The sequence below is a fragment of the Westerdykella ornata genome (genome assembly GCF_010094085.1).
Source record: "Westerdykella ornata strain CBS 379.55 unplaced genomic scaffold EI97scaffold_13, whole genome shotgun sequence".
NCBI lineage: Eukaryota > Fungi > Ascomycota > Dothideomycetes > Pleosporales > Sporormiaceae > Westerdykella > Westerdykella ornata.
Genome location: NW_022986863.1, coordinates 148,326 through 172,613, shown reverse-complemented (window position 1 = coordinate 172,613; position 24,288 = coordinate 148,326). Strand labels below are relative to the sequence as shown.

Sequence of the window (24,288 nt, the reverse complement as noted above, 5' to 3'; positions counted from 1 at the left end):
CTTTACAATATACATCCAGAACTGAACAATGTGCTCCAGCATAGTTGAGCATTCCTGAGGATATTCTGGTAATACATCGGAGAGCACAAATACGAGCAGTTTAACACATGGGACGGTATAAGTTATTCAAAGAACAATCAGATTATATTTTGTCACAAAGCAGATTGGTATAATTCCAGTACGTGCAGGAAAGTATGTATTATATTTGAAAATGAGAGACATCTAGCCAACTCACAAGATGCAAAGTGAGATCCACTTCGACGGAGAATTGAAAGTACTGAACCCTTCATCGCCCCCAACTACCCCCATGGCTTCGCCCAATGTGGGAATATTCGGTGCCAGATTAATGGGCGATATAAGTCCCGGGGTAGGCGACGCGTGGCGGGTATGCCACATTCGAGCCGTCCAGTCCTCGGGCGGCTTCAAGGTCACGGACAGTCGCCCTAGCCTTCGCCCTACCTTTCCTCTTCTGACGGCTGTAGCTGCAGCACCACCCGTGCTTCTTCATCCAGAAGCCCAGGCAGCCCATGAACGCCAGGCCGACCGCAGCTGCAATCAAGCCAACGACGATGCCGAGACCCACTTTCCCGTTGTCGGTTGTTCTCTCTCCTGGTGTCTTGGGGATAGGCTCACTCGATTTTCCAGGGGGCACAGGCACTTGCGGCGTCCACACAGGCTCGGAGGGAACGGGGACCCAGGGAGTTGGGTTCACGAATGTGGCATCTGGTGTCCAGATGCCATCATTCTGCCTCTCGACCATCTGAGTCGCAACCGCATGATTCATAACTGAAGGCCCGATCGTCACGATCTCGGTTTGCGTTACCCATACTGTAGTGTTTCCTCCGGCGGCAACCAGCGCCGCGAAGGAAAGGAACGCGAGAAGAGTGGTAAGCAACATCGTCCTGAGAACCTGCTCAGTGACTTGGTTTGTGCTCCGAGGTTATTGTGAGTGGGTGCTGAATTGAAGTCTAGAATGATCGCCACCAAGTTGTAGTTGTCAACGCTTGTGGGGACGAAATTGATTTGGGAGAGGAACCAGTGCGTATTGACCCTCCTTATATGGTAAACCCGAGGGCACTTCGTTGTGTGTTTGTGTACTATGCGTGTAGCAATCAACTCTCGGTTTGTGTTCGTATAATGCCCGCCACAGGTCAAAGGACATAAAGAAAGAAGCGTGAAGTGTTTTTATATAATGTTGCCATCATCACATATACGATGCAGCATCAAATTGATTGGTCGACCAAACGTGACATGTTGGGGGAAGCTCGGAGGGTTTAAACCAGTAAATATTTGCAGGTGTGCGTTGATTAATATTTTATACCCTTGACGTGGGCGCAGCAGTTCAGGTTCAATTTTCTTCTGCTACCTTATGAGACAGTATTGAAGCGAGAGCCAAGACATGTGGCAGGAACAAGGAAATAATCAGAGATGTTTCATAATATATATTTTGTGCTTGAGTTATGCTATACTACACCTTAGTAGAAGGTGTGAGTTGGAGTCAAATTGTCCAATGCGTTCGGTGGCTTCAGTTCCTCTTCCACCCTGGGGCATTTCCACTGCCTTACCCGAGCACCCCGCCATCATAAAACATTGCATGTGGCCAGCGAGACACGGAAACCGGCAGGCACTTAAGCGTGATGGATTAGCCCCAATGGATGGTACGAGTCGTAGGGTCGTATGTACGGGCAGGTCTTCCAAGGTCGTGGTGTGCGTTCCTATTGATCGAGTTGGCATGTTCCCCAAATCCGTAATGGTGAATTGACCGTTCGCCTCAAAAAGGAGCAGGTTGAGTCCAAGAGTAAGCCAGCGGTGCACCAAATGCGTTATCGTCCGGGACTGGAGTGCTTCCCGTAATCGTGATCTTAGGTATTCGATGTGGTCGTGGCCGATGAGACCAGGCCTCAGCATCACGCTTCTTGTTCTGGTTCCTCCTATTGCGCTTTAGAATGCAGTGCACAACGCCCATGACTATGGCTAGGATGACGATGCAGGGTATAGTAGTGGCAAGGATGATGATAACTTTGGGCGGCAAGTCTGAGGGCGAGACGCCGGGAGTCTGCTTTTCCGTCGCGCGTGGTATCATCGTTAGACAAGAGAGTGAACAAATATGGGAGGGTTTCGGGAAGTCAGTATGTGGCTAGATTATTCTTGCTTGATTGTAATGTTGGTACCGGTGATTATATGGGATTGGTCCTACATTGTGTAAGGCAGGCAGACAAAGAAGTATTGTTCAACTTCAAAGATAGAATGCACAGCTTTGAGCTGAAACAAAGCTTGGAGATATCCATGAGTGGGTAAAGGATAGTGATGGCTCAGACCGTGGCTTGAGCTTCGCCATTAGTGCGAGCATCGGTCACAGCACATTGTTCTCTCCTACACATGTATCGAGCAAGGGGGCTTAGTCCGACTTTCTTACGCATTTCATGCCGTCATGTTATAGAGATAGCTGAAAGATAGGCAATTTATGTAGGTATCCAGTTTTCTTTGCTACCAATGTAGCATTACAGTGTATGCAGGTGTGTTTGTTAATTCAATGGTGGGCGATAAGGCTAAAGGAAATAAAGACAGGTACAAAGCTAAGACGGATTTGGATTGACAAACTATGTGAATGAGTGACTAAGAGCCAAAAATGTCGGTGACGGCAAGGATGTGCCACTAATTGACGAGCCCACCCTTATCTGAGCTCTTCGCACCGCTGCCCCATGGTCCCTCTCCTCATATACTTCGCTGCCGTCCAGTATAGCAATTGGCGTCCAAGCGTCTAGCAAGTCCCGGAGGTTTTTGCGGAAGAGACGAACCTGTTCGCTCCGAAAGTGAAGCATTGGCCGGCACTGGTAACAGTGATGTGGTTCTGGCTGTCGCAAGAGAAGTTGTCATAGAGTGTCACTGGAAGGAATTAGCCAGTGGTACTAAGTGATGATATGTTTACTTACCAGTGCAGCCAGCAGGGAGTGCAGCAAGGTTCTCGGTGTTAATGAGCACACTGTTGGTGTTTGCAGTCAGGATCGCCGTAGTAGGAAAGCAGCTGCCGTCGGTAGGGATATTGGCGATAGACGAAGCTGGTCCGTTGTTGCAGCCCGGAGAATCATAGATGCTCAGGGGAATGGAAGTGAGACGAGGAGCGAGCTCGGCTGGCGCCGCGTTGATGCCAGTAGCGGCGACGGCAATGGAAGCAATGATGGAGGCCTTCATTTTGTGCAGTGAAGCTAAAAGGCGATAAGGGTTATGGAAGGAGGAGGCAAATTGCTGTTGTTGATGGATTGGGATGTGAAGTGTGCTGTTTGTTGAGAGGTACCCTACAATCTCTTGGGCCTTATATACCTCGAAGGGGCGGGGAAAACGGATGGTGCATCCGACTACGATGATTCTGAACCTTCCATCTGTCTTGGAGCTCTTTCCCAGTGTTGGGAAGACCGTGAGTGGTAGTGGGACCGCTAATGCGAGGCTGTCTTCCGTTACCTACAATGACTGGATGGCACTGAGGCGACAGTGCTATGATGTTAGCGTCTGTGTGATTAACTTCTGGCCAGAATCCGTCAACATCATGGTAGTGGAGGCGATTGGCTGCCCGCCACCCCAGCTTGAGGTTGATACCTGTTGGCTGAGGGGAAGAGGCAGACAATACCGGAGAATTGGTTGGAGCCGCGTAGAGAGCATGAAGCAACAACCTATCGCTCGTTGGTAAGAGGGACCGTCCGGTCTGCCACGTTGAAGGCGAGAAGGCTGGTGTGACATTTTTTTCCCAACTTTTTTCTGCCACATTCCTTAAGAGATTCCTGCGCTTTGAAGTTGCCATCCTGTATATCTTACAAGAGGAATTGAACAGATAGCAGAGAACAGAAGTTAACAGCATGTCAGGGCTGCTACAGCGTTGACCCTAACTCTGGGCTCACTGTACTTTGCCTAGTATCCTGAACCAGAGAGGCTAAAGCCTTGTAATGCGGCTTCTCGCCACCGGAGAGCACCTAAACACGCGTATTTGGTCTAGGGTAGCGTGTTTCCCTTTCAAGAATCAACATGAAGGAATGGGAATGCGAGGTTAGGCCATGTGCATCGAGCTCGCTTGTGATAATCATCCTCGCGTAACACAGGTTTTTGATCCGAACTGCAGGTGCTCTGAGTGACCTTGCATAATCCCTGGCAAGTCTGTATATGTGGCTTGATATGACCGGGTGTTTCGAAGGTCATTACGACCGGCTACACACCATAATGCCACTCATTTGCCAGAGTCACCCTGGGCAGACAAGAGTCCAGGAATCAATAGCAGAATCGTCAGAACTACGAGGTCCAACATTAGTCTACTGTGTAACGCAATCTTGCCAAAAGCGCCCATGTCATCGGGTATGCTGTCGAGGCGGTGTTCTCGCCGGCGAGTCGCCACTGACGTCGGTCCTCTGATCAAGGGGCTCTAACATTGTCAAGAATTCCGTCACTTGCGAAGAGACGAATCTGTGAGCAAGTCATTAAATGCTGTCACGCTTGATGCAATCGCGATGTTTGCAATTAGTGGTCTTTTTACACAGTAGGATGCAGGTGCAGAGAGGACTCCCGTCATGGTCTATCGGGGCGAACTGGGCTAACAGCGGGTCGCGGGTCGTGCCGTCAGACTCGTTCACGGGAAGCCTTCACGGCAAGGAATGCTTGATTCATGGAACAGACATAGGCAAGTCTGGAAACATCGCTCGGCTAACCCCCGTGTGGCATGCGGTGTGAACATGCGGTGTTAAGTACAGACCATCTTACTCCACGTGCAGCTAGATACCCATGCAAAGCTGCGCGTAACGCAAGCCGGGCGCCATAATCGTGGAAACTCTCGTATAAATACTCGGGTCCAGCAAGGGCACAACTAGCTAAGGAAAGAAAATGGGGTCTTGGCTATAGCCCACTCTAGACTGCGATGTTAGGATATCATCGGCTATAATAACAATACTCGAATTTACTTGATGTCATATGGAAGCTACTTTTGTCTACGCAGTGTGTTGGTGGGCTGGAGATTGGGTGGCAAACAGAGTCCGGTGCTAGAGCAGGATGTAGCCGATGACAGCACCGATGGCAGGAGTGGGTCTACAGCGTGGATGCTGAGGAAAGGTACGTGTGCACCATTCGTAAGGACAACGAGAGCCGCGTACACTGGAGCTGTAGGATCGCGACGGCTGAGTTAAAGTTTGACTGCACTGCTTCCATACTGCAGCGCAACATCAACAGCTGTGGCAATAGTGATTATCGCGGGCCGTGACCCGGAGGAAAGCAAACTGACGCCTCTGTTTTGGTTCTTTGACGAGGGCAGCCACCGTGCTCTGGGGAGGGCCATTCCACTGAATGGAAGGATACATTCACGGGTAACTTGACATCATGGTATTGACCAGCCCACACTCATCCCTTCGTCCACACGCCAAATGCCGAAAGGTGTGACATACTAAGTCGCTCACAATGAACAATCGGCACTCCGCAATGGCAGTGTAGTTTCCCGATATAAGTAGATGGCACCGTTCATACACCATTTCTTACCCAATCGTTTTTCAGAAGCTGAAACCCATCATTATTTCGGTCGAGAACATAAGTAAGCCATAGCCACATCCTGCATCCACAGCGGATAGTTCCTCATTCCAACGAGTCTATTCATCGACTCTTCAATACATCATGCGGCTATTAATCAGTAGAGTCCGTGCCAAGAACCATGGGAGGCTCCTTCGACTGTACACAGCAGATCGGTGAGACGGTGTGTCCGCAGCAGGCATATTGAACAATGCCGTGTAACAGTATATATGCGAAATATCTTTATGTTCAGAAAAGTGAGGAGAGGAGGAGGAGGAATCCATGACAGCTTAGTAATGATTGAAGCTAGTCCTTACAGAGCCTAGCCCGATTCCCTCTGGTTGTGGAAACCACTTCTGCAAGTTGCCGGCTACGTGCATCAAACAAACACTCGTTTCATTGGATCCATCAACATGGCGTCGAATTTGAGATCTCCAGTCTCAAGAAGAACTGTTTCTCTCATCAGACATGCCTGGGGCCCTCGCATATGTTTACACGCACCACGGGCACGCGAGAGCTTAGTAGCATGGCAGTATCAGACCCGTTACAGGCATACCACACCCACACAACCTAAAGATTCCATCCCAGAACAGCGCTTACCAGAGGGTTCGACAAAATCGTCGCAGTATGTGGAAACTCAACATGGGCACCCGGAAAGCGAAGTCCCTCTCAACTACTACCAGTTCGTTCCTCGAAAAACGAGATATCTCCGCCCAGCCATCTTTTCCATAGGACTGTCCGCTGGGCTATTTGCCCTCCTCTCCTATCTGGACGCTCGCGCACAGGTTGAGCATGAGAAAAAGCCACGCGTGCATATCAAGCCGTACTATCGGCCTGGCGAGGTGACGACACCCACCGAAGTCTTGTCTCGCACCTGGGAGTACCTGCATCCCGTCTCCAAGATGACTGCGGGCATAATCGGAACAAACGTTGGCGTACACCTTGCTACCACTCTTCTCCCTAGTTTTCGATCGGTGTTGGCGCACACGCCTGCGCTTAATCAGAATTATTCGCTGTTTACTTCGATCTTTGCGCATTCTGGAGCTTTCCACCTTGGCATCAACATGTATGCTTGCTATATGTTCATGCCACCTGTTGCGGTGTCGCGAGCTTTTGAAGGCGACCCTTACCACGTGCTAAGCTTCTTTCTTTCTACGGGCGTTCTCAGTTCGTACGCTCAACATTTCAGCACAATCTTCTCGGATCCAGCCAAGGCATTGAGGGCTGGCAAGGTGCCAGAGACGATGATTCCTTCTCTGGGAGCCAGTGGAGCTTTGTTTGGACTTCTCGCCGTATTCGCTATGCAGTATCCGGATGCCGGACTTGGGATAATGTTCCTTCCCTTCTCAATTGCCGCGAAGAATATGCTGCCCATGGTGATGGCTTTCGATGCCTATGGAGCAGTTCGAGGATATCCTGGATTACACTTGGGCCATGCCGTAAGTATAAGCGGGGCCTTGTCGCTTGGTTTGCTAACATGGGCAGGCACACTTGGGAGGCGCACTGATGGGGGTAGCGTACTCTTATTTGGACGGCAAGGACAGGTTATGGAAACCGCTTGTCCGATTCTGGAAGCGTCGTCTGCAGTAACAGCAGCATTATCTGGGCGAAGTCTAGCAGCAGCCCTTGGACAATGGAATCGAATATTAATCCGGGCGGCAATCGATGTTCTTTCCTTATCTCTCTGTACCATTGCTCTCTTCAGTGCATGGAGCACAGCTTTGGCGTCTAGCTATAGCAATCTGTTTGGATGCCGGAGTCTCGGCTTCTCGGTGTCGGGAATTAGAATATACCACCACGCAGTTCAACCTTTGGCAAGCGACAAAACTTATCTGATGTATTTGCAGCTCATCGGATTTCGCTGCCTTTGCGGATCAGACGGAATAGGGCAAGATATCCCTTGCATTTCGCTTGTGGCAAATTGTAACCGGCGCCACACTTCTAGGCTTCCTGAACGGTCACGAACATCAGGGCATCACTGCGCTTGTGAATGCTCCCACTGTTGCAGCCAGTTGTTTTCGTTATAAGGCGCCAATACTAACTGCAACGAGGCAGTGAAAGACAGGGACCGTCAAATGGCTGCCTAGGGCACAGGTGGAATTAATATCCGAACCGGTACTTTGAACTACCCTAGGGTATTACCCCACGGCCTCGAACTTCAACCTAACCTCACCTCACCACATCACCCACCCCCAGATGGGTAACTTCTTCACTCGATACGATGCAAAAGTGCACTCCTGCACACCTAATGGGCCGCCTGCACCTTACCGATCAGCCCCCGGTCCAGGCTTCAGATTCAGATACAACGTCCCTCGCAAGGAGCTCCACTGTTCCAGCGACGACCCAAGCTCTCAGCGCAAGATCCCACATCAAGCACCAAAAAGCCATGCCGCAGATCCATCCAAAGCCAGCTTCCTCGACCTTCCTCCTGAACTCAGAAATAGAATCTACGCGCAGCTCTTCATCCTCCCAGACAACTACATCCGTCTCACGCGGGAGAACCGTACCAACGTGCCAAGCCTCACCCTCCTGCGCACGTGCAAGCAGATCCACGATGAAGCCGCGAGTGTGTTCTATGCCGGAAATTCGTTTTATGTCGCGGTGGAGCGTTTCTTAGTGTTGCATTCGTATAGAATGGACTCACAACCCGAGATCGATTCTCAGGGTGGGACTGATGTTCACCCCAAGGTCGAACCTGATAATCCGTCTCAATCTGATACCGCAGTATGGCAGTATAAGTGGGAGTATCGCAAGTCACCCGTCTTCAAGGAGCCGCTTGCGAAAGCACAGCGCTGCGGGTTGGATTCAGTGAACGGGGGTATTCAGATTGCAAATGACTTTGCGACACGGCAACTCATCGAGGACCTCAACGTGCCGGCATTGCGTTACCATCGATGGCTGACGAGGCTAACGATCGACCTGATGCTTTGCATTCAAGTCAAAGCGCCAGCAGTGGATGAATATACCTTTGTCCCCGCATATCTACGAGAGTATCATCCTAAACGCGCCGAGATGGACGCTATAGAAGACGGCCTATGCGCCAAGGAGGTCGACATGCAGGAACAGCTCAGCACTCTGTTCTGCCAGATGTTCGAAAACATGCGGGGGGAATGGACCGGAAAGGACACAGGCTGGGACGGAAGGACCATCATCGACGCAGATATGATACAGGGGTTGCATCATGCGGCCACCAATCGTGCCATGCGAGTTATGGTCAGTTTCGCGGAAAGAGAGGAGCAGGAGCGCATGACGAAGGGGTATTGGAAAAATTTTGTTGCCGAGCTAGGTTAATGGAAATGTTCACATGAGTTTATGACGGATTTGACGAGAGATCTCTGGGAGTATGTCCAGATATTCGTAAGAGACCTCAGTTTAAGAAGTATACTACTCAACAACTTCTCTGTAAATCTTGCTGTAGCGGATAGTGCACAGCCATCCTCGGTAGGATTTCGATGACTGTGGCTGTTACAAGGAAGCCATTGATTCGCTGGACTGGTAGTGGTGCTAACCTTCACCCGACGCTTGAATAAATGTGATAGGTTCTTAGAGTGTGACCTATTGTGCTTTGAGTGGATTGAGATATACACTTTAAAGGGACTTTCTACAACGGCGTCTCCAAACAGTATCACTCAACGCAACTTCCACTCGTCGTTGCGGTGTATTGCAGGGTGCGGGTATAGAAAGCGCAATGGTGACGCAAGTGTAGAGAACATCTACCTGGGCACTTTGGATTTTCCATCGCTTGGACATCATCACCTATTGGGATTTCCTATACGAGGTTTCGCAACTCCAACCTTCATTCATGGCATCGAATAGCAGCCATGCGTCCTTCACGACGGTTTTCATTCGTTCTCTTATGTCCGCTGGTCACAGGCGTCATCACAGTCCCCACTCGCGTTCGCGTCATTGGTATCGAAAACGCAGCTGACGCCGTAATCTCGAATCCCCTCGACCCATCCTTTGCCGGCTTTGGTATCGAATCGAGCAACCTGTTCGACTTTACTGGTCATGAAGAACCAAACAGGTTCTCCCTCCAGCTCCTCCAGAACCTTGCCGAGTTCTCCGGTAGACCCCCGTATATTCGCGTCGGAGGCAATACGCAGGACTACATGTTATATGACAAGAACCATAGCGCATGGCACTGGATCAATAATCCCTCCTGCAAGGGTCGGGGAACAGTTCCTTCGGACTCAATGGTCATTGGACCTAGGTTCTTCGAGTCGCTCGATCGCCTTCCGTCGGGGACACCACTTACGTTAGGGCTGAATCTGGGTTACGTGGGCACTGACTATGAGGACAAGCTCGTTGAATTCGCGGCCGCAGCCGTAAACAGTCTGAAGAACGTTATGCTCAGGTCATTTGAAATCGGGAACGAGCCGGATCTGTACCTCCAAAATCAATTACGCGCGGGAGCGTGGGCAGGGGACACCTACACTTCGGAGTTCCTTCACCGTGCCAAACTCCTGTATGAAAAGGTTCTCGAACCGGCTGGTTTGCCGTCGCAGTTCTTCGAGCCGCCTTCTTCTGCTTCCACAATTGGCAACACGTTTGAAATTTTATCATTGGCAAAGGCCGGACTTCTAGGCACGTATGATGGGAGGGAATATGTGGCATCCTGGAATCAGCATAACTATTTCTACTGTGAGTATTCTCGCCGGAAACATAGAACCAGCTAATGTTGTATAGTTATCGGAGTTAGCAAAGGGAATATTACAATCGACAGGCTACTGAACCTGGATGCTACCGATGAGCAATTTGCTTACTGGAAGAAGCAAGTCGCAATCGCAATTGATCAAGGCCGACCGTATGCACTTCGCGAAATGAGCTGTGTCGGACCCCTTGGCCTCCATGGGGTCAGCGACACTTTCGCATCGGCTTTGTGGGCGTTCAACTTCTTGCTTTATGCAGCCACTCTTAACATTTCCAGCGTCCAGATGCATGTAACGGACAACTCGTACGCAGCAGCCTGGAAGCCGACCGACCTCGATGGTGTTGCTCCGCATGTTCGACCCCAGTATTATGCTCATGCTGCTATGGCCCAGATAATCGGCAGTGGAAATGGGACCACGCAGATTGGTGCTATCAATCTGGAAGACATACCTGAGCAGTACAAAGGCTACATCCGAGCATACTCCGTATACTGCAGCAGTGTTCTTTCATCCATCATCCTAATCAATTCGAAGCCTGCGATGGAGTCTGAGGATAATAAGGCAAACTTCATCTTCGACATTCAGTGGGGAGATGGCTCTGAAAGGACTAAGAAAAAAGTCCTCGTCTCCTACCTAACGGCCCCTGGCGCAGACTCATTCACTGGAGTCGTCTTTAACGGCATGTCTTTCTCCGACATTGACGGAACAAGGATCGACGTGGACGATACGGTTCAAATGATGACGACCAATGAAGATGGCGTGACGAGATTCCAGCTTCGTGACTCCGCAGCCGCCGTTCTGAGAATGGACAATGTCCGGTTAGGGACCGAGCCTGTGGCGACCAGCCCCCCGAAATTTACCATGGCGCCAAAGGGAACGAAGAGCTCGTCGTCCACGTCCTCTATTGAGAGCTCGTCTACGTCTTCTGTGCGAGCGGCAACTTCAGCGGCCGTCGTAGGTACGGGTCCGATGGTGGTAATTCTGGTTATATGCAGGAGTCTTTGCTGGCAAGGACTGGCGGCAGCCCTGGTGGCTTCTATTGTCGGTGACGTCTTTGGTATATTGTGAATGGCCGCGTTCATGGTAGTGTGCACTCGACAATGGTGATTGATTCGTCCTGAGGTGGTTGAATGGAACAAATGATAGAGAGGTTTGAAATTGTTTACTACAACTCTATTTATATCCTATTTTGAGGTAAGATAGCTTGCCTGGAAAACAAGGCGCGCGCCCTTATGTACCACAGTAGGTGCTCCGGAATACTTTTGTGGGTGCTCCCTTAACGCCTGCCAGGTCATGCACTCTACTGTTATCCATCAAAACTCGGACCAATGACGAAACTTCAACTGCCTTGAAATGCCGCAGGGTGTTGACTAATCATAGATTTCTGGTCGGCGGATGGACTTCCGTAACGCCGTCGTACATATTTATCATCCACTGAGAGACACTATCTGTTCGCCACGGCGGAAAATCACGGAACAGGAAAACAAAACAGGGTGATGGCTGACGGAAGCACCATTGTATGCAGTATATGCTGAGCGATGATCGCCAAGCCAGGGTCGGTCGTTATATACATCCAATTGCCCAGGGAGCAGCTATGACGCCTTATCAACAACATCTAAACTTTCCATCTCTTCCCTGTTCATTCATAAAGTGACATTCGGAGTAGTACCAACGCCACCTACGCACTCGTGGCGTAAGAAGTGATCTTCTCAACATTGACTCGAAATTCAAAATCTACGAAGACAGGGACGTCCGACTGATCCATGAGTGAGTTCCTATGGCCAAATTCAAGATTTCAAGTCTTCGCACTGTGCGACAATGGCCTACGCTTACGAAGGACAACCGCGTTTCGTTCTTCAGCAACGACTGGAAGAGCTCACGTCCCAAATTCGTTCGCCCGGTCATAGGCGGAGGGGTCATGTTCATGCTGTTGTTCCTTGGGGCATGCTCCTACTTCTACGGCACGCTTTATCACTCCAACTATCGGTACGATAACTTCAGGGTCCTTGCTGTTGACTACGATGGGGGCGTCATCGGACGGTCTCTGCAGGCTGCATACCAGCAACTCGAAGGGCCACACTTCTTCAATCTTGAGTTCCGTTCACCAAGCGAGTATCCTTCTGACGACAACGTGCTTCACGCCGTTTGGGAAGGGAAATACTGGGCTGCGATATTCGCCACTGAAGGCGCCTCGGAACGATTGGGAGCTGCCATTCAGGGTGATAATGCCGACAGGTACAACCCGGCAGAAGCTCTGCATTACATCTGGAATGGACAATACTATCCTGTATTTTCGACCTCCGTGGTCAAAGCAAATATACAGACTCTAGTCGCCGCCACACGCATCGCATACAACCGAATCAACGGGACTGGAGCGTCCGCGATGCTCGATCAGCGGAACCCGGCCGCCGTACAAGCACTGCTAAATCCCATAGCAGCAACAGAGAGAAACATCAAAGATGCCTCATACAGCGCAGCGGTTTTATATGGGACAATCGGTTCCGTCACGCCCGTTTTGTCCCAATTTTTCTTCCTTCTCCTGCTCAACGGCATGTTCCTGGAGTATCAACTTTACACTCAGGTGACAGTGGGTTCAAGCCTGGTGGTCCGTCTCGGTGCAGGCATTTTCTATTCCCTCGGATCCGCGCTCGTTCAAGCGGGCTACTGGTGGGCGTTCGGGGAAGACTGGGACGTCAATGGAGCTCAATTCATCCTGACATGGTTGGTCCTCTGGGTCCTCATGATGGACCACCAGCTCCTTCTGGAGACGGCGTTCCTGCTCGTGCCCCTGCCGGCTACGCCGTTCATCATGTTGATATGGATGTTCATGAACATTCCGAGTACGTTGAGTCCGCTGGAGCTGCAAGCTGGATTCTTCCATTGGGCCATGGCTATTCCTGGATATAACGCATATGCTACGCTGGTTACCATCTGGACCGGGGGAGCTCGCAATCGACTATATCGGACGTTGCCTATCTTGTTTGCATGGCTTGTTGCAGGGCTTATTGGGACTACTTTGGCACACTGGCGAGCGTGCCACTTGGCTTTCAAGCGGCAAAGGGTGGATGTATTAGAAAGGAGAGACGACAAGAGCGGGGAAGCCGGCCAGCCAGCAGAAGGAGTCATGGTTTCCAATCAGCCGGCTGTGTAGTAGAGTTAGGTACATCTGCAACCTGCAAGCGTGCATATAGCTGAGAGCACTTGGACAGATCGAGGATATCGCAATATACCCTGGAACAGCCCAATCAATTCCTGCTCGACTGCAACATCATGCATATTTGGGAGCAATACTGAGTTCGTTGAGGTAGCCCTCGCAAGACGGGGGTGCTGTCTGAAGATGAGGTGAGGGCTACGTGAAGAAGCACTTGGTGGAATATAAGCAGCTCAGGTGTGGGGTGAGATTTATGGATGAATTCGCTAAGAACGCAGTTGGCAAGATTCTGGGGAGAGAGTTGAGAAATAGGGGAAAAGGCTAAAGAGGGCGCCAGTGCTAAGAGATGGGCTACGTCATGTTGAAGCGTCCAGTATGATTCACATGCTACGTTATGTCGCTTGATGTGGTACGGCTCGCTTGTTGTACGGTCTTATATCTCCTCCGCAGATAGACGAATACTGAATGAAGGACTTTGTGAAAGTCTACATACGAGATAGTATCTATCTTAGGCTGTCCCACATTTTTTGCCAGCCAACCTCTCCCCCTCCATCTTCTTCCATCAACCATTGTCCCCAGACCCATTTATCTCGGCCCTTCCCGCCTCGCTTACATCCCGACCTCAACGGCGCAACCAAAACGGGGTAGTGCACGAGTAGCACCGCCCTACGAATCCGATACTGATTTGCACGTGCTTTCTGTGTAGCTCGACAGTTGAAACCTCAACTTTGCGTCATATACTGATCACTTAGCTGAGGGCGACCGCTCACTCCCGTCTCCTCCACGCTGTAGCGCGGCCCATTCCACGAACTACTGTGTTAGTGAATGACATATATGGTCCGGCTGTCCACTAACGGGCGGCTCCAGGGGGCAGTTCTGGTACCGTCAAGTTGTGATCCACGGCCAGCAATATTATCCCCGTGCAAAGTATGACGGAATGCCTAAAAATTGGCACGTTTCCAAATCACTCGTGGAGATGTGTCGGTGGTGATATGGCAGTGAGTAAGGAGACGGAAAGAGTAGACTGACCTCGTCGCATATCGTTCTGGACGGCACTTATCGAAGATGTGAACTTCTTTTTCAGGAGACGTCACTCCGACCGTCGTGACTAGTAGCGGGCAGGCTAGGAGTAGGCCCGAGAAGGTATCCGATCCGACGACTCTCATCATCATTCAGAACACCAACACCACTCAACATTCCACTCGCCCACGCCTCCACACAACCACAACACCCAACTCTCAACTAACCCACGGACGCCACCTTGCCACTCGCTCACAAAACATGCCTGCAAACACCCAGAACCACCTCGCGAGACTGTCTCGTCTCGCCCACATCCTCCAGTCCAAGACCAAGTCCTCGATGCGGAAGCTCTTGCCCCCCAAGCCGTTCCGCAAGAACTCCATCATAAGATCCGCGCCCAGGCCATCGAGTCGGCGCTGAATGCCATCGAGTCTGCACACAAAGGCCATGTCAACGACCCGGTCGTCACGGTCGCGGAAGTACCTAGGATGTTCTCGTCGACATCGACTTCATCATCAGCATCGTCGTCGTCATCGTCATCATCATCATCGCCCCTTACGTCTCGGAAACCAGTCTTCTGGTTCGAGCACCCTTCTCTCCAGCACGAACTAGATCGCGAAATGCCGACGACGGACGATGACAGCTCCACGGTTCATTCCTTCTCTGGTTTCTCTGGTGTGTGGGTTAATGAGGAGTAGATGCTTGCTGCATCCGCGGTGGGAATCATGTATGGTTTGTTGAGGGGTTATTGATGTATTGTCAAGACGGTTCGAAATTCTAGATTGTTTTGGTAGGGAGTTGGGAAGCTTCTGGTTAGCATGGCGCATGGAGGCTGTCACCTCGATTTAGCACTGGAGTTGGTAAATAGGATGTTTTTCACGTTTCTGAATGGCGTACATGCGGAATGATACCCCTGGGAACAATCTCGGTTTCACATTTGGATGCAAAGGCAACAATAATACCTATGTACAAAATACAACCTTACTTCTACAACCCCCCCCCCTTCCTTCCTCCGTATCGGTATCAGCATCTATGTATCCGATTACGAGTCTCCAACGCGATACTCCCCAGCGCTTCCACATGGAGACCTAGTACTCTCGCTGGCAAATCGCTCAGTGGTGCGGTTTACCTACGCAAAGTGCATAGACTGTAGGCCTACCTCCTGAAATTGTGCCCTCCCATCAACCCTCTCTTCAACCTTTCCCTATCATCCATTCAGTGCCATGCACCTGTACCGACCTTAACCTCCCAACCTAAAAGAACACTCGTGTCACGCAACATATATAGCAACTCGAAATACCCATCAAGGACGATAAGTACTGCATCGCACCTTATACAAACCCCCCATCTCTCTCCATCCGCACTACTCCGAATCAAACCCTAGGTGAGAAACTCCTCGCGCTCCTCACCAATCCCCGCAGGTCTCTGGATCCATCATAAGGTTCAGTAAAAATGTCCCAATCTCGCCTCTCGACCTGACGAGCACATACTCCGAAGCTGCACGCACGGAAAATATATAAAGTAGACGTGAATACACCTAGAATGGACTACATACCCAACCGACTCGACCAAAACTGAAAACAATGCGATATTCACAAACATAAGCAAACCCACAACAGATAAGAAAATGCAGCCATAACCGCGTCGCTCTACCCCCAAAAATACCCGCGCTCAAACACCACCGCAATGCAAACATCCCAATCTCACTCATACATGCCAGCTAAACAACCTTGATTCAGTCAAAAAGAGTGCCTCTACAACCGACTCTCAACATGCAACCCATGCCCCTCCCACCTCTCCGGCCACACCTTGGCCAACCCCTCCCAAATACTACTCACAAACTCGATACGCAAACCCGCCAGCACCTCCTCGGGCAAATCCCTGACATCCTTCTTGTTCCCGTCAGGAAGCAACACGCGGTCGACGCCAGCTCGGAGAGCGCCAATCAGTTTCTCCTTGATCCCCCCGACGGGCAGCACTCGGCCCCTGAGACTGACCTCGCCCGTCATGGCGAGCGTAGGCGGAACAGGCTTGCCCGAGAAGAGCGACACGAGGGCGATGGTATGCGCGAGGCCCGCCGAAGGGCCGTCCTTGGGGATGGCGCCCGAGGGGCAGTGGACGTGGATGCTGCGGTTCTTCATCATGTCTTCGTCTTCCGAGGCCGTCAAGCCGAGCTCGAACGCGTGCGCCTTTACCCACGTCAGCGCGACTTCGACGCTCTCCTTGAGCACGTCGCCGAGTTTGCCGGTCAGCTGTACTCGGCCGGTGCCGGGCATGTCTGCAATCTCGATGAAGAGGATGGAGCCTTGGCCGCCGGTGGAGTAGGCGACCAGACCTGTGACGACGCCCGGCTTGGAGTGCTGCTCAGTGAGCTCCTCGGTGAATTTCTCTATGCCGAGGATGGCGTCTAGATCGCTCAGCGTGACGGTAGGGTTGTATTGCGACAGAGTCGAGTTGTCCTTTGCTGTCGCGTACTCGACAGCTTTGAACCGGCAGACCGATCCGATTTCGCGCTCTAGATTGCGTACACCAGATTCGCGCGTGTATGAAGTGATAATCTTGTCGAGCACTTCGGTGGGGATGCTAATGTTCTCCGGATGCAAACCGTTGGTGGTGATTTGCTTGGGAATGAGGTGTCGGGATGCTATGTGGCGCTTCTCGAGCGTCGTGTAGCCGGAGAGCTGGATAGTCTCCATACGATCCAGGAGCGGTGGCGGAATGGTATCGAGCGAATTGGCTGTGGCAATGAAGAGTACCTTGGACAGGTCAACGGGAACATTAAGATAATGATCCGTGAACGTGTGGTTCTGTTCCGGGTCCAAGACCTCCAGCATGGCGGCGCTCGGGTCACCATTGTAATTGGCCATGCCGAGCTTGTCAATCTCATCGAGTAGAAAGACTGGGTTGTTGACGCCCACCTTCTTGAGACCATTGACAATGAGTCCCGGCATCGCGGCGACATATGTCCGACGGTGGCCCCGTATCTCAGCCTCATCCCGAACACCGCCAAGTGAAATGCGATGGAACTTGCGCCCAAGCGCTGTCGCAATGGACTTTGCAAGCGAAGTCTTGCCTGTTCCGGGAGGCCCAACAAGGAGAAGGATGGGCGACTTGTCGACCATACGCTTCTTCTCGAGCAGCCGTAGCTCGGCCTCGCTGGGTTCCCGTACGATAACCTGTTTATCATCCTGAGAAGCTTGCTCCTTCTCTTCCTTTTCTTCTGTGGGCGTGGTGGACTTCGTCAGAGCCTTGATCTGTTCGTCGATATCCTTATTGGCTTGCTCCTTTAGTTTCAGTACCGCCAGATACTCCAAGAGCCTCTTCTTAATCTTGTCCAGCCCATAATGATCATCATCGAGCTGCTTCTTGGCACGCGTCAACGTCTTGCCATCAAGCAGGTCAACTGTAGACTTCGCCCAGGGGATCTCAGCCAGAGTCTCAAGGTAGTTGCGGATGACGCTATACTCTGCCTGAGCGGGGTTCATCTTCTGCAACCTCTGCAAGTCTCTCTGTGCCACCTTCTCGGCATCAGGAGGCAGTTTGGCATCCTGCAGCTTCCTCTTGAGTTCCTCCAACTCGTTCGTCTCGTCCTCCCCTTGCGCATTCTGGCCAGGGGGAGCTCCAAAGGGGGACATACTGTTGCCGCCTACGATAGCCCCCTTCCTGAACTGCTCCTGCTGGCGCCTGATGAGCTCGCCGACTCGGTCTCTCATACTGTCTGAAGGTACAGAGTTGCTCGTCACAGATATGCGCGTGCTTTCGTATACACTGTTGATCTGTCGCTTCAATATCTCAACCACCCTGTCAACTCTGTCTTTGGCGTCGAATGACGCCAGAACACGCAGCTTCTCTACGTGTGTGCAATCCACGACATTCGCCATGAAATCTGCTAATGTTCCAGCTTCCGAAAGCTCCTTGCGGGCGATATATAGTTCGAGGCGGCGAGCGACGATCGGCGACAGCGAAACCATCTGTGCACGGGGAACCATCGAGGAAAGGCGTACAAGCGCGAGAAGCTCCCGAGAGAGCTGTTTGAGGAGGTTGAACTGCTCAGCGAATTCTGGATTGCCAACGTCGACTGTAAATGTTAGCTTCGATCCTAGCTTGGAATCATAGGTAGGTTCCTCGGCAAGCTGTACGTACTGTGTTCATCCACGCTCTTCAACTCTCCCTCAAAATACGGCCTTTCCTGCAGTACATCGACCACCTGCACCCGCTCCAGGCCCTCAACAATGAGACTCACCTCCCCCTGTCTCCGCCCCGTCACCCCACTGACCTTTGCCACGCAGCCATACGCAAATATATCCTTCTTCGTCGCATTCACGGGATCCACTTCGAACACCGTCTTCGCCTTGCCACCCTTCTTCCCCGCACCCTCTTCAATCAACAGCTTCCCATCTCGTCCGAGCTGGTTCGAGCACAGAGGCACGCAGGCTACCGTGATGGCGGCATCGGGCTTCGCCGTGGCGCTTATGGAGTATATCTTTGCGAGGATAGCGGCGACGTCGGGGCGGTTTGTGATGGGGATCTTGAGGGTCGTGCCTGGGAGGACGGCGAGGGGTGGGGCCAGGGGGATGAGAGGGAGCACCTTGGTGGCTTTCGATGATGACTTGCCCATCTCGGCCGTTCGAGGTCGTGTAGCTGGTCGGCGGAATCGCAGATAGGATAGGCGTCAAGTGAGTAGTTGGAAGGTGTGGAGGTGGATGTCCCGCTGCACTGATGCGTGCGGATCCGGGTTGTGTAACAGTGGTGGGTCGCTATTCCCCTCAGACAGGCTGGCAATACTCTGATACCTGGCTATTAGGGAGTTCCACGTAATGAGGGTCGGTACAAAAACAGAATCAATTATATGTTTGGGAATGCAGAGTTGAGATTGGGGTGACGCGATTCCAGAACATGCGTTGAGGTTCCGACTCCAGGCCGAGGTAAACTTGAACTTGGACGACATGACGAACCATAGATCCCAGGTCTTGGCATCCGATAAGATAAGAGCCTTTGGAAAAGCAGTTCGCATTCACAGAGGTCCTTGGTATGAATGTTATTTAGATAGAGCAGATGAGCAGCTCGACTAATAGGACTCTCGTTCTTCCTAATGCGTATACGGCGACCGAATCTCGGCTACCAGCCGCCACTGTCTACTTACACTGTATACTGTGCTCCTGACTGTGCAGTACGGAATACATTGACTCGCAAGCTACTACTGTGAGCCTGCTGATTGGATGACATCCTCTAGCTTTTCTCTACCTACAGAGAACTAGAAGTTAATGCACTAGTCAACCGCCTAAGCATTTGCCTCTCTCACAAGACACGTAGCATCCCATAACTGACAAGGCAGAGTAGGACATGTCTGATAAAATCATAGCCTATAAGGAGTGTATCATGTTGCCGACAACCCCAACACTATCGATCTCCATTGCTACTAATATCCATTTCGACCTTTAACGAGCGTTTAACACGGGTGCCCCAGCGAAAGTCAGCGCAACGAAAAAAACACTATTTCTGGACGAGCTGTGAGCAAGGATCTAGTCATCCATGACAAGACGAGCACCAGCCCAGACATAAGGATAGTTGTGTTGATACCAGTTAACGCTGCACACCCATCAGTATCAAAGCTTCAACCAGTAGAAGGTAAACTTACAAAGACGTCCTCCCAGCAAGACGAGGATGGGTAGCCCACGATCCGCCCAAAACGACATTGTGCTTCCCATCGAAGAAGTCCGCTACAGGGCATCAGCTCCCACATTCCCAGAGGCAAGATGCCAATCCTGTGAACACTTACAAGAATACCCTGGATACAAGCTCATGGGCTCATAGCCCTCATGCATCTCCAGCACAGTGCTCGTCCACTCCCACACGCCACCCAGGTCAGCCTGGCCGCACAGACGGTCGCCCTTGTCTGCGACGGAGACGGGATGCCAGTGACGGAAGCCTACATTCGCGCCTTGGAGGTCAATGAAGAGGCTGTGAGGGAAGGGAGGAGATGCTGTGCTGGAGATGCCGTTTGACGAAAAGTGGGATGGCGGCGACTCCTGGACGCCGTTGTTGATGAGGTGGCTGTGAGGCGAGCTGTGAGTATGCCTTCGGCAGGGCTGCACAGAAAGGAAGGACTCACCTGTTGACTGCAGGAATGGTCTTTCCAAGAGCCTTCTCGATGTCTTTAGCCTTCGACTGGCGGACGTAGTTGTAGATGCTGCGAGCTTCCGCCTCGGTGGGAATGCGACCGCCCATCCAGCGAGCACAGCTGGCGAGCTCGTCGTACGAGGCCACAACGGGCCAGTTCATGGCATACTCGAGGGGCACGGGGCCGTACACCGTTCGCACATATTTGCCATGGGCGAGGCTGAGACCGTTCGTGTGGCCATTGGTGCCGTTTGTAACGCTGTCTTTCCTTGCCTTGTGTTCCATTCCCTTCAACTGGGAGACTTCGCACCAGGATGCAGGGATGGCGGTTTTTCCGGTCCGAGCCAGGTACTGGGCGTATTCGCCGTTGGTGATGGGACGGCCTTTGACTTTGAAGGAGCGCACGTGCACAGAGCGTTTGGGTTTCTCAATGTCCCAGCCGAAATATCTCTCTGCGCCAGCAGGATCGTCCGGATCATCAAGACCAAAAGACACATCCGCTTCAGGGATGGTGAACCACTCGTTCTCCACAGTCTGGGTCTCCGATAAGTGGTGAAGCGCTTCGAAATCGGGTGCCACAGTGCCCGGAGGTGGCAGAACCTTCTCGCTCTGAATGAGCATGTAAAGCAAGGTTTCGAGATGCATGGCCTCATGTTCGAAGCCAATCCACATGGCTTTGGCAACACGTGGTTCCTTATCGACGACGCCGGAGCCATACAAGTCTTGCACCTTATTCCTGACCTTGGCTTGGAATTCGAGAATCTTTTCTAGTGCAGGCCAACTGTCGGGAATCTCGCTATGGTCGTGGCACTTCTCCGGGTTGTCCACGTCAGGGTCAATGCCCCGCTCAAAGATCTTCCAGAAGTAGGCTGGGTCCGTGGGCTTCCCACCTGTGGCCCTAGCGATGTGGATGTCAAGGAATGTTGGGATATGGCCCAAGTAGAAGATGATGGCATTGCGGAGCCTTATCGGCTTTGACTGCATTTCTTCTTCGGGGACCATGCCACGGCTGACAAGGTCCCAGGCTGCCCACAGCTCCTTCCATTCAGCCAGAGTGGGTGCAGGACGGGACGCGTACTTCTCGGGAGCAGACGGGAAGAAGAAGTACGGCTTTGACGCCATGTGAAGTCCTACGGTGTTGGTCAGTGTATGCAGGGACAGATGGGCCTTAGTGGCAAGGGGAAAAGCGAATGAAATTTCGGTTAAAAGGAGGGAGCGTTGGATATTGAGATATGGGAGAAAGGTGCATAGAGACGGAAGAGACAACGGGAGGGAGAGAATGCGAGGGTACGTGCGGGGTGAGGGACAAATGCGAAGGACTACAGCATTAAGAACAAACAGAACACTCGTACCATAATCTCCCCTCCCATTCATCCAAACACCGCCTGGGGTCAAAGCAGCATTCTCCCACAGCTCCACGATCTCTTCGTGAGAATACTTGTAGCTCTCTTCAATGCGGACCCTCTCCCCTTGCTTTATCAGAACATTGTCAATCATCACATCCTCACATGGAGAGACGAAGGCATGGTGACGTCCGGATGCGGTATCGTACTCGCCAATGACTTCCCACTTCTCCAGATCGAACTGCGGCTGACCGAGGATGCGGTTGGCGTTCTTGAGGCCGTTGAGAATGAACTGGTGGGTGATGCCCTCCTTGTCATTATAAGCATGATAGACTCGATCAGCGTCCTTGCATGAATCGATGCCAATCAGCATCGAGTTGCCGGGCTGGATAGCATCCCTGAAGCCTGCCAGGAAGGGAGGTACCTCGTGACGCTTAAAGTTGCCCAAGCTAGAGCCGAGCCAGAGAATCGTCTTCGGCTTTCCGCGGATTTGGTCCGACTTGAGCCATTCGAGAGCGTGGTCGTACGTCCCGTAAAGTCCAAAGCAACTCACATGCTTATACCCATCGGTAGGGATCTCAGCAAAAGTGCGCTCCAGCTCTGAGAGGGAGAGGTCCACGGCGTAATACTCGACATCCTTTCCTGCACGGTCGATGGCTTGGAGGAGAATGTTGACTTTGCGAAGGTTCCTTGTCACGGAGTCATGTCAGGGTTCAATGTTCAGATATCGCGAGAAGTTGCAGATAAGGCGTCATACCCGCTTCCGAGTTCCACCACCACGGAGCCGGGCTTGATTCGCTCTGCGATATGACTTGCATATTTCTCCAAGACCTGAGTGAAGTCAGTTTAAAGCTTGTTTCTGAAGGCACAAATAATGCGTCTAGCAAAGGAATGGCTTTCCCCATATCGATTCGAGAGGACGGGAGCATGCGACTCGACGGAACGGGGCGACCCGTTTTCCCGCCCCCAACAGTGTGAAGGCATCACTATGCTTTGCCAAGTCGATCGTCAGATTCGACAAAGTCTAATTCAACTTTGAAGAAGCAGAGGTGCGGGAAACAAGATGTGTTTAGATTACCTCAATCTCAGCGTTGGTGAGATAGTACTCGTCGAGATACGTGATCTTCTCGAAGAGTCTCAAACCTTGCTCATCATAGAGCAACAAGGTAGGCAGCTTCTTCTCTCCGTCATTCTGAGGTCTCAGACCCAGCTTGATATCCCGCAGAATGTCCACCTCAGTGGGGCCGGTCCTGATGTCAATAATGGGAGTGCCATGGCTAGCCATGATGGGGTAAATGATGGAATGACGCGACCGATCGCTTGGGATAGCGTCAGACTGTGGTGATGGGACGCGAGCGTATATAAACATCTTGGATCGCGCAGGGGCTGACGATGAACGCTCGACTGACACGGTTGCCGTCGGACCTAGCACGGGGAAGACGAAAGCTTTGGTGTTTAGGCCGCAGGAACCGTCAGCTAGTCTACGATTCCATTGGATTAGGCCGGTATGTAGTAATCTGGAGAGCCAAAAGTACCGGCGAGATCGAGGGGCTGTACCATGCGAGTTGCTTATTCGATGCGGGACCGATCACTCATCAACCCCCCACCCTAGGCACATGCAGACGGCGTATGAGCCGCCATTGGCAGTGTGCCCTGATCTGTAAGGTATGTATGACGTCTGGACGTTCCTAGGTCCGGAACCTGCATTCGGCTTGGGTGATCCGTTGACAAAGAACATTGGAACTCCATCTCAAATGGAGAGAGCACGTGGGGAAAGTTCCTGCCGGTTAGTGACAGCTTTGGAACAACCGCATTCTGGGAAGTTGAACGTCTCTAATAAACTGCAGATACAAAGTATCTCGCTCAGTCGCAATACCCACGTCGTCACAGCGCGGCTGAACTGCGGGGCACTGGAACTTGCCGTTCTCCCAGGCCCATGGACAGCTCAGCCAGCGAGGTATTTGACTAATTCCACTAAGGATAGCCTCTCCACCCAGCAGTGGAAAAGGGCGTAGCGAGACTGCGGGGGTGTACCGAGGGTGCTACTGCAGAATGAGACTCGTAGCAGACTGGAAGCGGACTTGGTGCACATTTGAGGAGGGGTATACGGCCCACTGATAGTTCCACAACGGGGTAGGAATCCGTGAATACGGTGCATCGAAGGCCATTGATTTGGAATCAGACAATCTGACGCCAGCGGTACTGTGTCTATCTGGGATGACTTTGATGGAAAGTTGTTGGATAGGACAGGAGTGGCTCATGAGCAGTGCAAGCCTTCGGGTGCTGTTTCTGCTCTGATTACAAATCCCTGCCATATCGGGCTAGCGTTACCAAGCCGCCAAGCCATTCGACAGTTCCCTCCAGCTGCGCCAACAAGAACTTCTACGACGTGCCATCTCGAGAGATTCTGTCATTTTGTGGCGTCAGCTATGGCAGGCCGATTGAACTTCCTCCCATTTGCTTGATCCTG

At 51.8% G+C, this 24,288-nt stretch overlaps 10 protein-coding genes across 10 annotated transcripts; 5 read left to right on the top strand and 5 right to left on the bottom strand.

Annotated features, from left to right (window-relative positions):
• Positions 1 to 343: 343 nt before the first annotated feature.
• EI97DRAFT_459061 (uncharacterized protein) lies at positions 344 to 898 on the bottom strand (the record flags this gene model as incomplete). Its single annotated transcript, XM_033800964.1, has 1 exon — positions 344 to 898. The coding sequence occupies one exon, from the start codon at positions 896 to 898 to the stop codon at positions 344 to 346; it is 555 nt and encodes a 184-aa protein (XP_033653127.1).
• An 873-nt stretch (positions 899 to 1,771) lies between these two features.
• Positions 1,772 to 2,083, bottom strand: EI97DRAFT_443032 (uncharacterized protein; the record flags this gene model as incomplete). Its single annotated transcript, XM_033799792.1, has 1 exon — positions 1,772 to 2,083. One exon carries the CDS (start codon positions 2,081 to 2,083, stop codon positions 1,772 to 1,774), a length of 312 nt encoding a protein of 103 aa, XP_033653126.1.
• A 678-nt stretch (positions 2,084 to 2,761) lies between these two features.
• On the bottom strand, positions 2,762 to 3,192 carry EI97DRAFT_459060 (uncharacterized protein; the record flags this gene model as incomplete). Its single annotated transcript, XM_033800963.1, has 2 exons — positions 2,762 to 2,886; positions 2,934 to 3,192. The coding sequence occupies 2 exons, from the start codon at positions 3,190 to 3,192 to the stop codon at positions 2,762 to 2,764; spliced, it is 384 nt and encodes a 127-aa protein (XP_033653125.1).
• A 2,721-nt stretch (positions 3,193 to 5,913) lies between these two features.
• Positions 5,914 to 7,377, top strand: EI97DRAFT_399781 (uncharacterized protein). Its single transcript, XM_033796425.1, has 2 exons — positions 5,914 to 6,974; positions 7,021 to 7,377. The coding sequence occupies exons 1-2, from the start codon at positions 5,949 to 5,951 to the stop codon at positions 7,123 to 7,125; spliced, it is 1,131 nt and encodes a 376-aa protein (XP_033653124.1). The 5' UTR covers positions 5,914 to 5,948; the 3' UTR covers positions 7,126 to 7,377.
• Positions 7,378 to 7,684: 307 nt separating this feature from the next.
• EI97DRAFT_467757 (uncharacterized protein) lies at positions 7,685 to 8,875 on the top strand. The gene has a single exon (XM_033801619.1). It carries the CDS (start codon positions 7,732 to 7,734, stop codon positions 8,824 to 8,826), a length of 1,095 nt encoding a protein of 364 aa, XP_033653123.1. The 5' UTR covers positions 7,685 to 7,731; the 3' UTR covers positions 8,827 to 8,875.
• Positions 8,876 to 9,139: 264 nt separating this feature from the next.
• On the top strand, positions 9,140 to 11,734 carry EI97DRAFT_419885 (uncharacterized protein). The gene is made up of 3 exons (XM_033797008.1): positions 9,140 to 10,176; positions 10,222 to 11,426; positions 11,475 to 11,734. Exons 1-2 carry the CDS (start codon positions 9,357 to 9,359, stop codon positions 11,250 to 11,252), a joined length of 1,851 nt encoding a protein of 616 aa, XP_033653122.1. The 5' UTR covers positions 9,140 to 9,356; the 3' UTR covers positions 11,253 to 11,426; positions 11,475 to 11,734.
• A 56-nt stretch (positions 11,735 to 11,790) lies between these two features.
• Positions 11,791 to 13,831, top strand: EI97DRAFT_433994 (uncharacterized protein). Its single transcript, XM_033798509.1, has 2 exons — positions 11,791 to 13,339; positions 13,393 to 13,831. Exon 1 carries the CDS (start codon positions 11,962 to 11,964, stop codon positions 13,333 to 13,335), a length of 1,374 nt encoding a protein of 457 aa, XP_033653121.1. The 5' UTR covers positions 11,791 to 11,961; the 3' UTR covers positions 13,336 to 13,339; positions 13,393 to 13,831.
• Positions 13,832 to 14,264: 433 nt separating this feature from the next.
• On the top strand, positions 14,265 to 15,053 carry EI97DRAFT_443027 (uncharacterized protein; the record flags this gene model as incomplete). The annotated part of the gene is made up of 2 exons (XM_033799791.1): positions 14,265 to 14,337; positions 14,512 to 15,053. The coding sequence occupies 2 exons, from the start codon at positions 14,265 to 14,267 to the stop codon at positions 15,051 to 15,053; spliced, it is 615 nt and encodes a 204-aa protein (XP_033653120.1).
• An 826-nt stretch (positions 15,054 to 15,879) lies between these two features.
• On the bottom strand, positions 15,880 to 19,269 carry EI97DRAFT_419884 (ATP-dependent protease-like protein La). Its single transcript, XM_033797007.1, has 2 exons — positions 18,499 to 19,269; positions 15,880 to 18,433 (listed from the first exon to the last, which is right to left on the bottom strand). Exons 1-2 carry the CDS (start codon positions 18,971 to 18,973, stop codon positions 16,110 to 16,112), a joined length of 2,799 nt encoding a protein of 932 aa, XP_033653119.1. The 5' UTR covers positions 18,974 to 19,269; the 3' UTR covers positions 15,880 to 16,109.
• Positions 19,270 to 19,511: 242 nt separating this feature from the next.
• EI97DRAFT_433991 (uncharacterized protein) lies at positions 19,512 to 23,374 on the bottom strand. The gene is made up of 7 exons (XM_033798508.1): positions 22,897 to 23,374; positions 22,576 to 22,649; positions 21,828 to 22,507; positions 20,468 to 21,605; positions 20,135 to 20,409; positions 19,994 to 20,075; positions 19,512 to 19,944 (listed from the first exon to the last, which is right to left on the bottom strand). The coding sequence occupies exons 1-7, from the start codon at positions 23,185 to 23,187 to the stop codon at positions 19,878 to 19,880; spliced, it is 2,607 nt and encodes an 868-aa protein (XP_033653118.1). The 5' UTR covers positions 23,188 to 23,374; the 3' UTR covers positions 19,512 to 19,877.
• Between the last annotated feature and the right edge of the window lie 914 nt (positions 23,375 to 24,288).

Excerpts from the sequence above, each read along its gene's own strand:
- EI97DRAFT_399781 (XM_033796425.1), top strand. The coding sequence starts at position 5,949 with ATGGCGTCGAATTTGAGATCTCCAGTCTCAAGAAGAACTGTTTCTCTC. Across the intron at positions 6,975-7,020 it reads GATTACACTTGGGCCATGCC|GCACACTTGGGAGGCGCACT; the intron begins GTAAGTATAAGC and ends TAACATGGGCAG.
- EI97DRAFT_467757 (XM_033801619.1), top strand. The coding sequence starts at position 7,732 with ATGGGTAACTTCTTCACTCGATACGATGCAAAAGTGCACTCCTGCACA.
- EI97DRAFT_433991 (XM_033798508.1), bottom strand. The coding sequence starts at position 23,187 with ATGTTTATATACGCTCGCGTCCCATCACCACAGTCTGACGCTATCCCA. Across the intron at positions 20,076-20,134 it reads CTTGTATCCAGGGTATTCTT|CGGACTTCTTCGATGGGAAG; the intron begins GTAAGTGTTCAC and ends GATGCCCTGTAG. Across the intron at positions 19,945-19,993 it reads CTTGCTGGGAGGACGTCTTT|CGTTAACTGGTATCAACACA; the intron begins GTAAGTTTACCT and ends ATGGGTGTGCAG.
- EI97DRAFT_419884 (XM_033797007.1), bottom strand. The coding sequence starts at position 18,973 with ATGGGCAAGTCATCATCGAAAGCCACCAAGGTGCTCCCTCTCATCCCC. Across the intron at positions 18,434-18,498 it reads GAAGAGCGTGGATGAACACA|TCGACGTTGGCAATCCAGAA; the intron begins GTACGTACAGCT and ends TAACATTTACAG.
- EI97DRAFT_419885 (XM_033797008.1), top strand. The coding sequence starts at position 9,357 with ATGCGTCCTTCACGACGGTTTTCATTCGTTCTCTTATGTCCGCTGGTC. Across the intron at positions 10,177-10,221 it reads TCAGCATAACTATTTCTACT|TTATCGGAGTTAGCAAAGGG; the intron begins GTGAGTATTCTC and ends AATGTTGTATAG.
- EI97DRAFT_433994 (XM_033798509.1), top strand. The coding sequence starts at position 11,962 with ATGGCCAAATTCAAGATTTCAAGTCTTCGCACTGTGCGACAATGGCCT.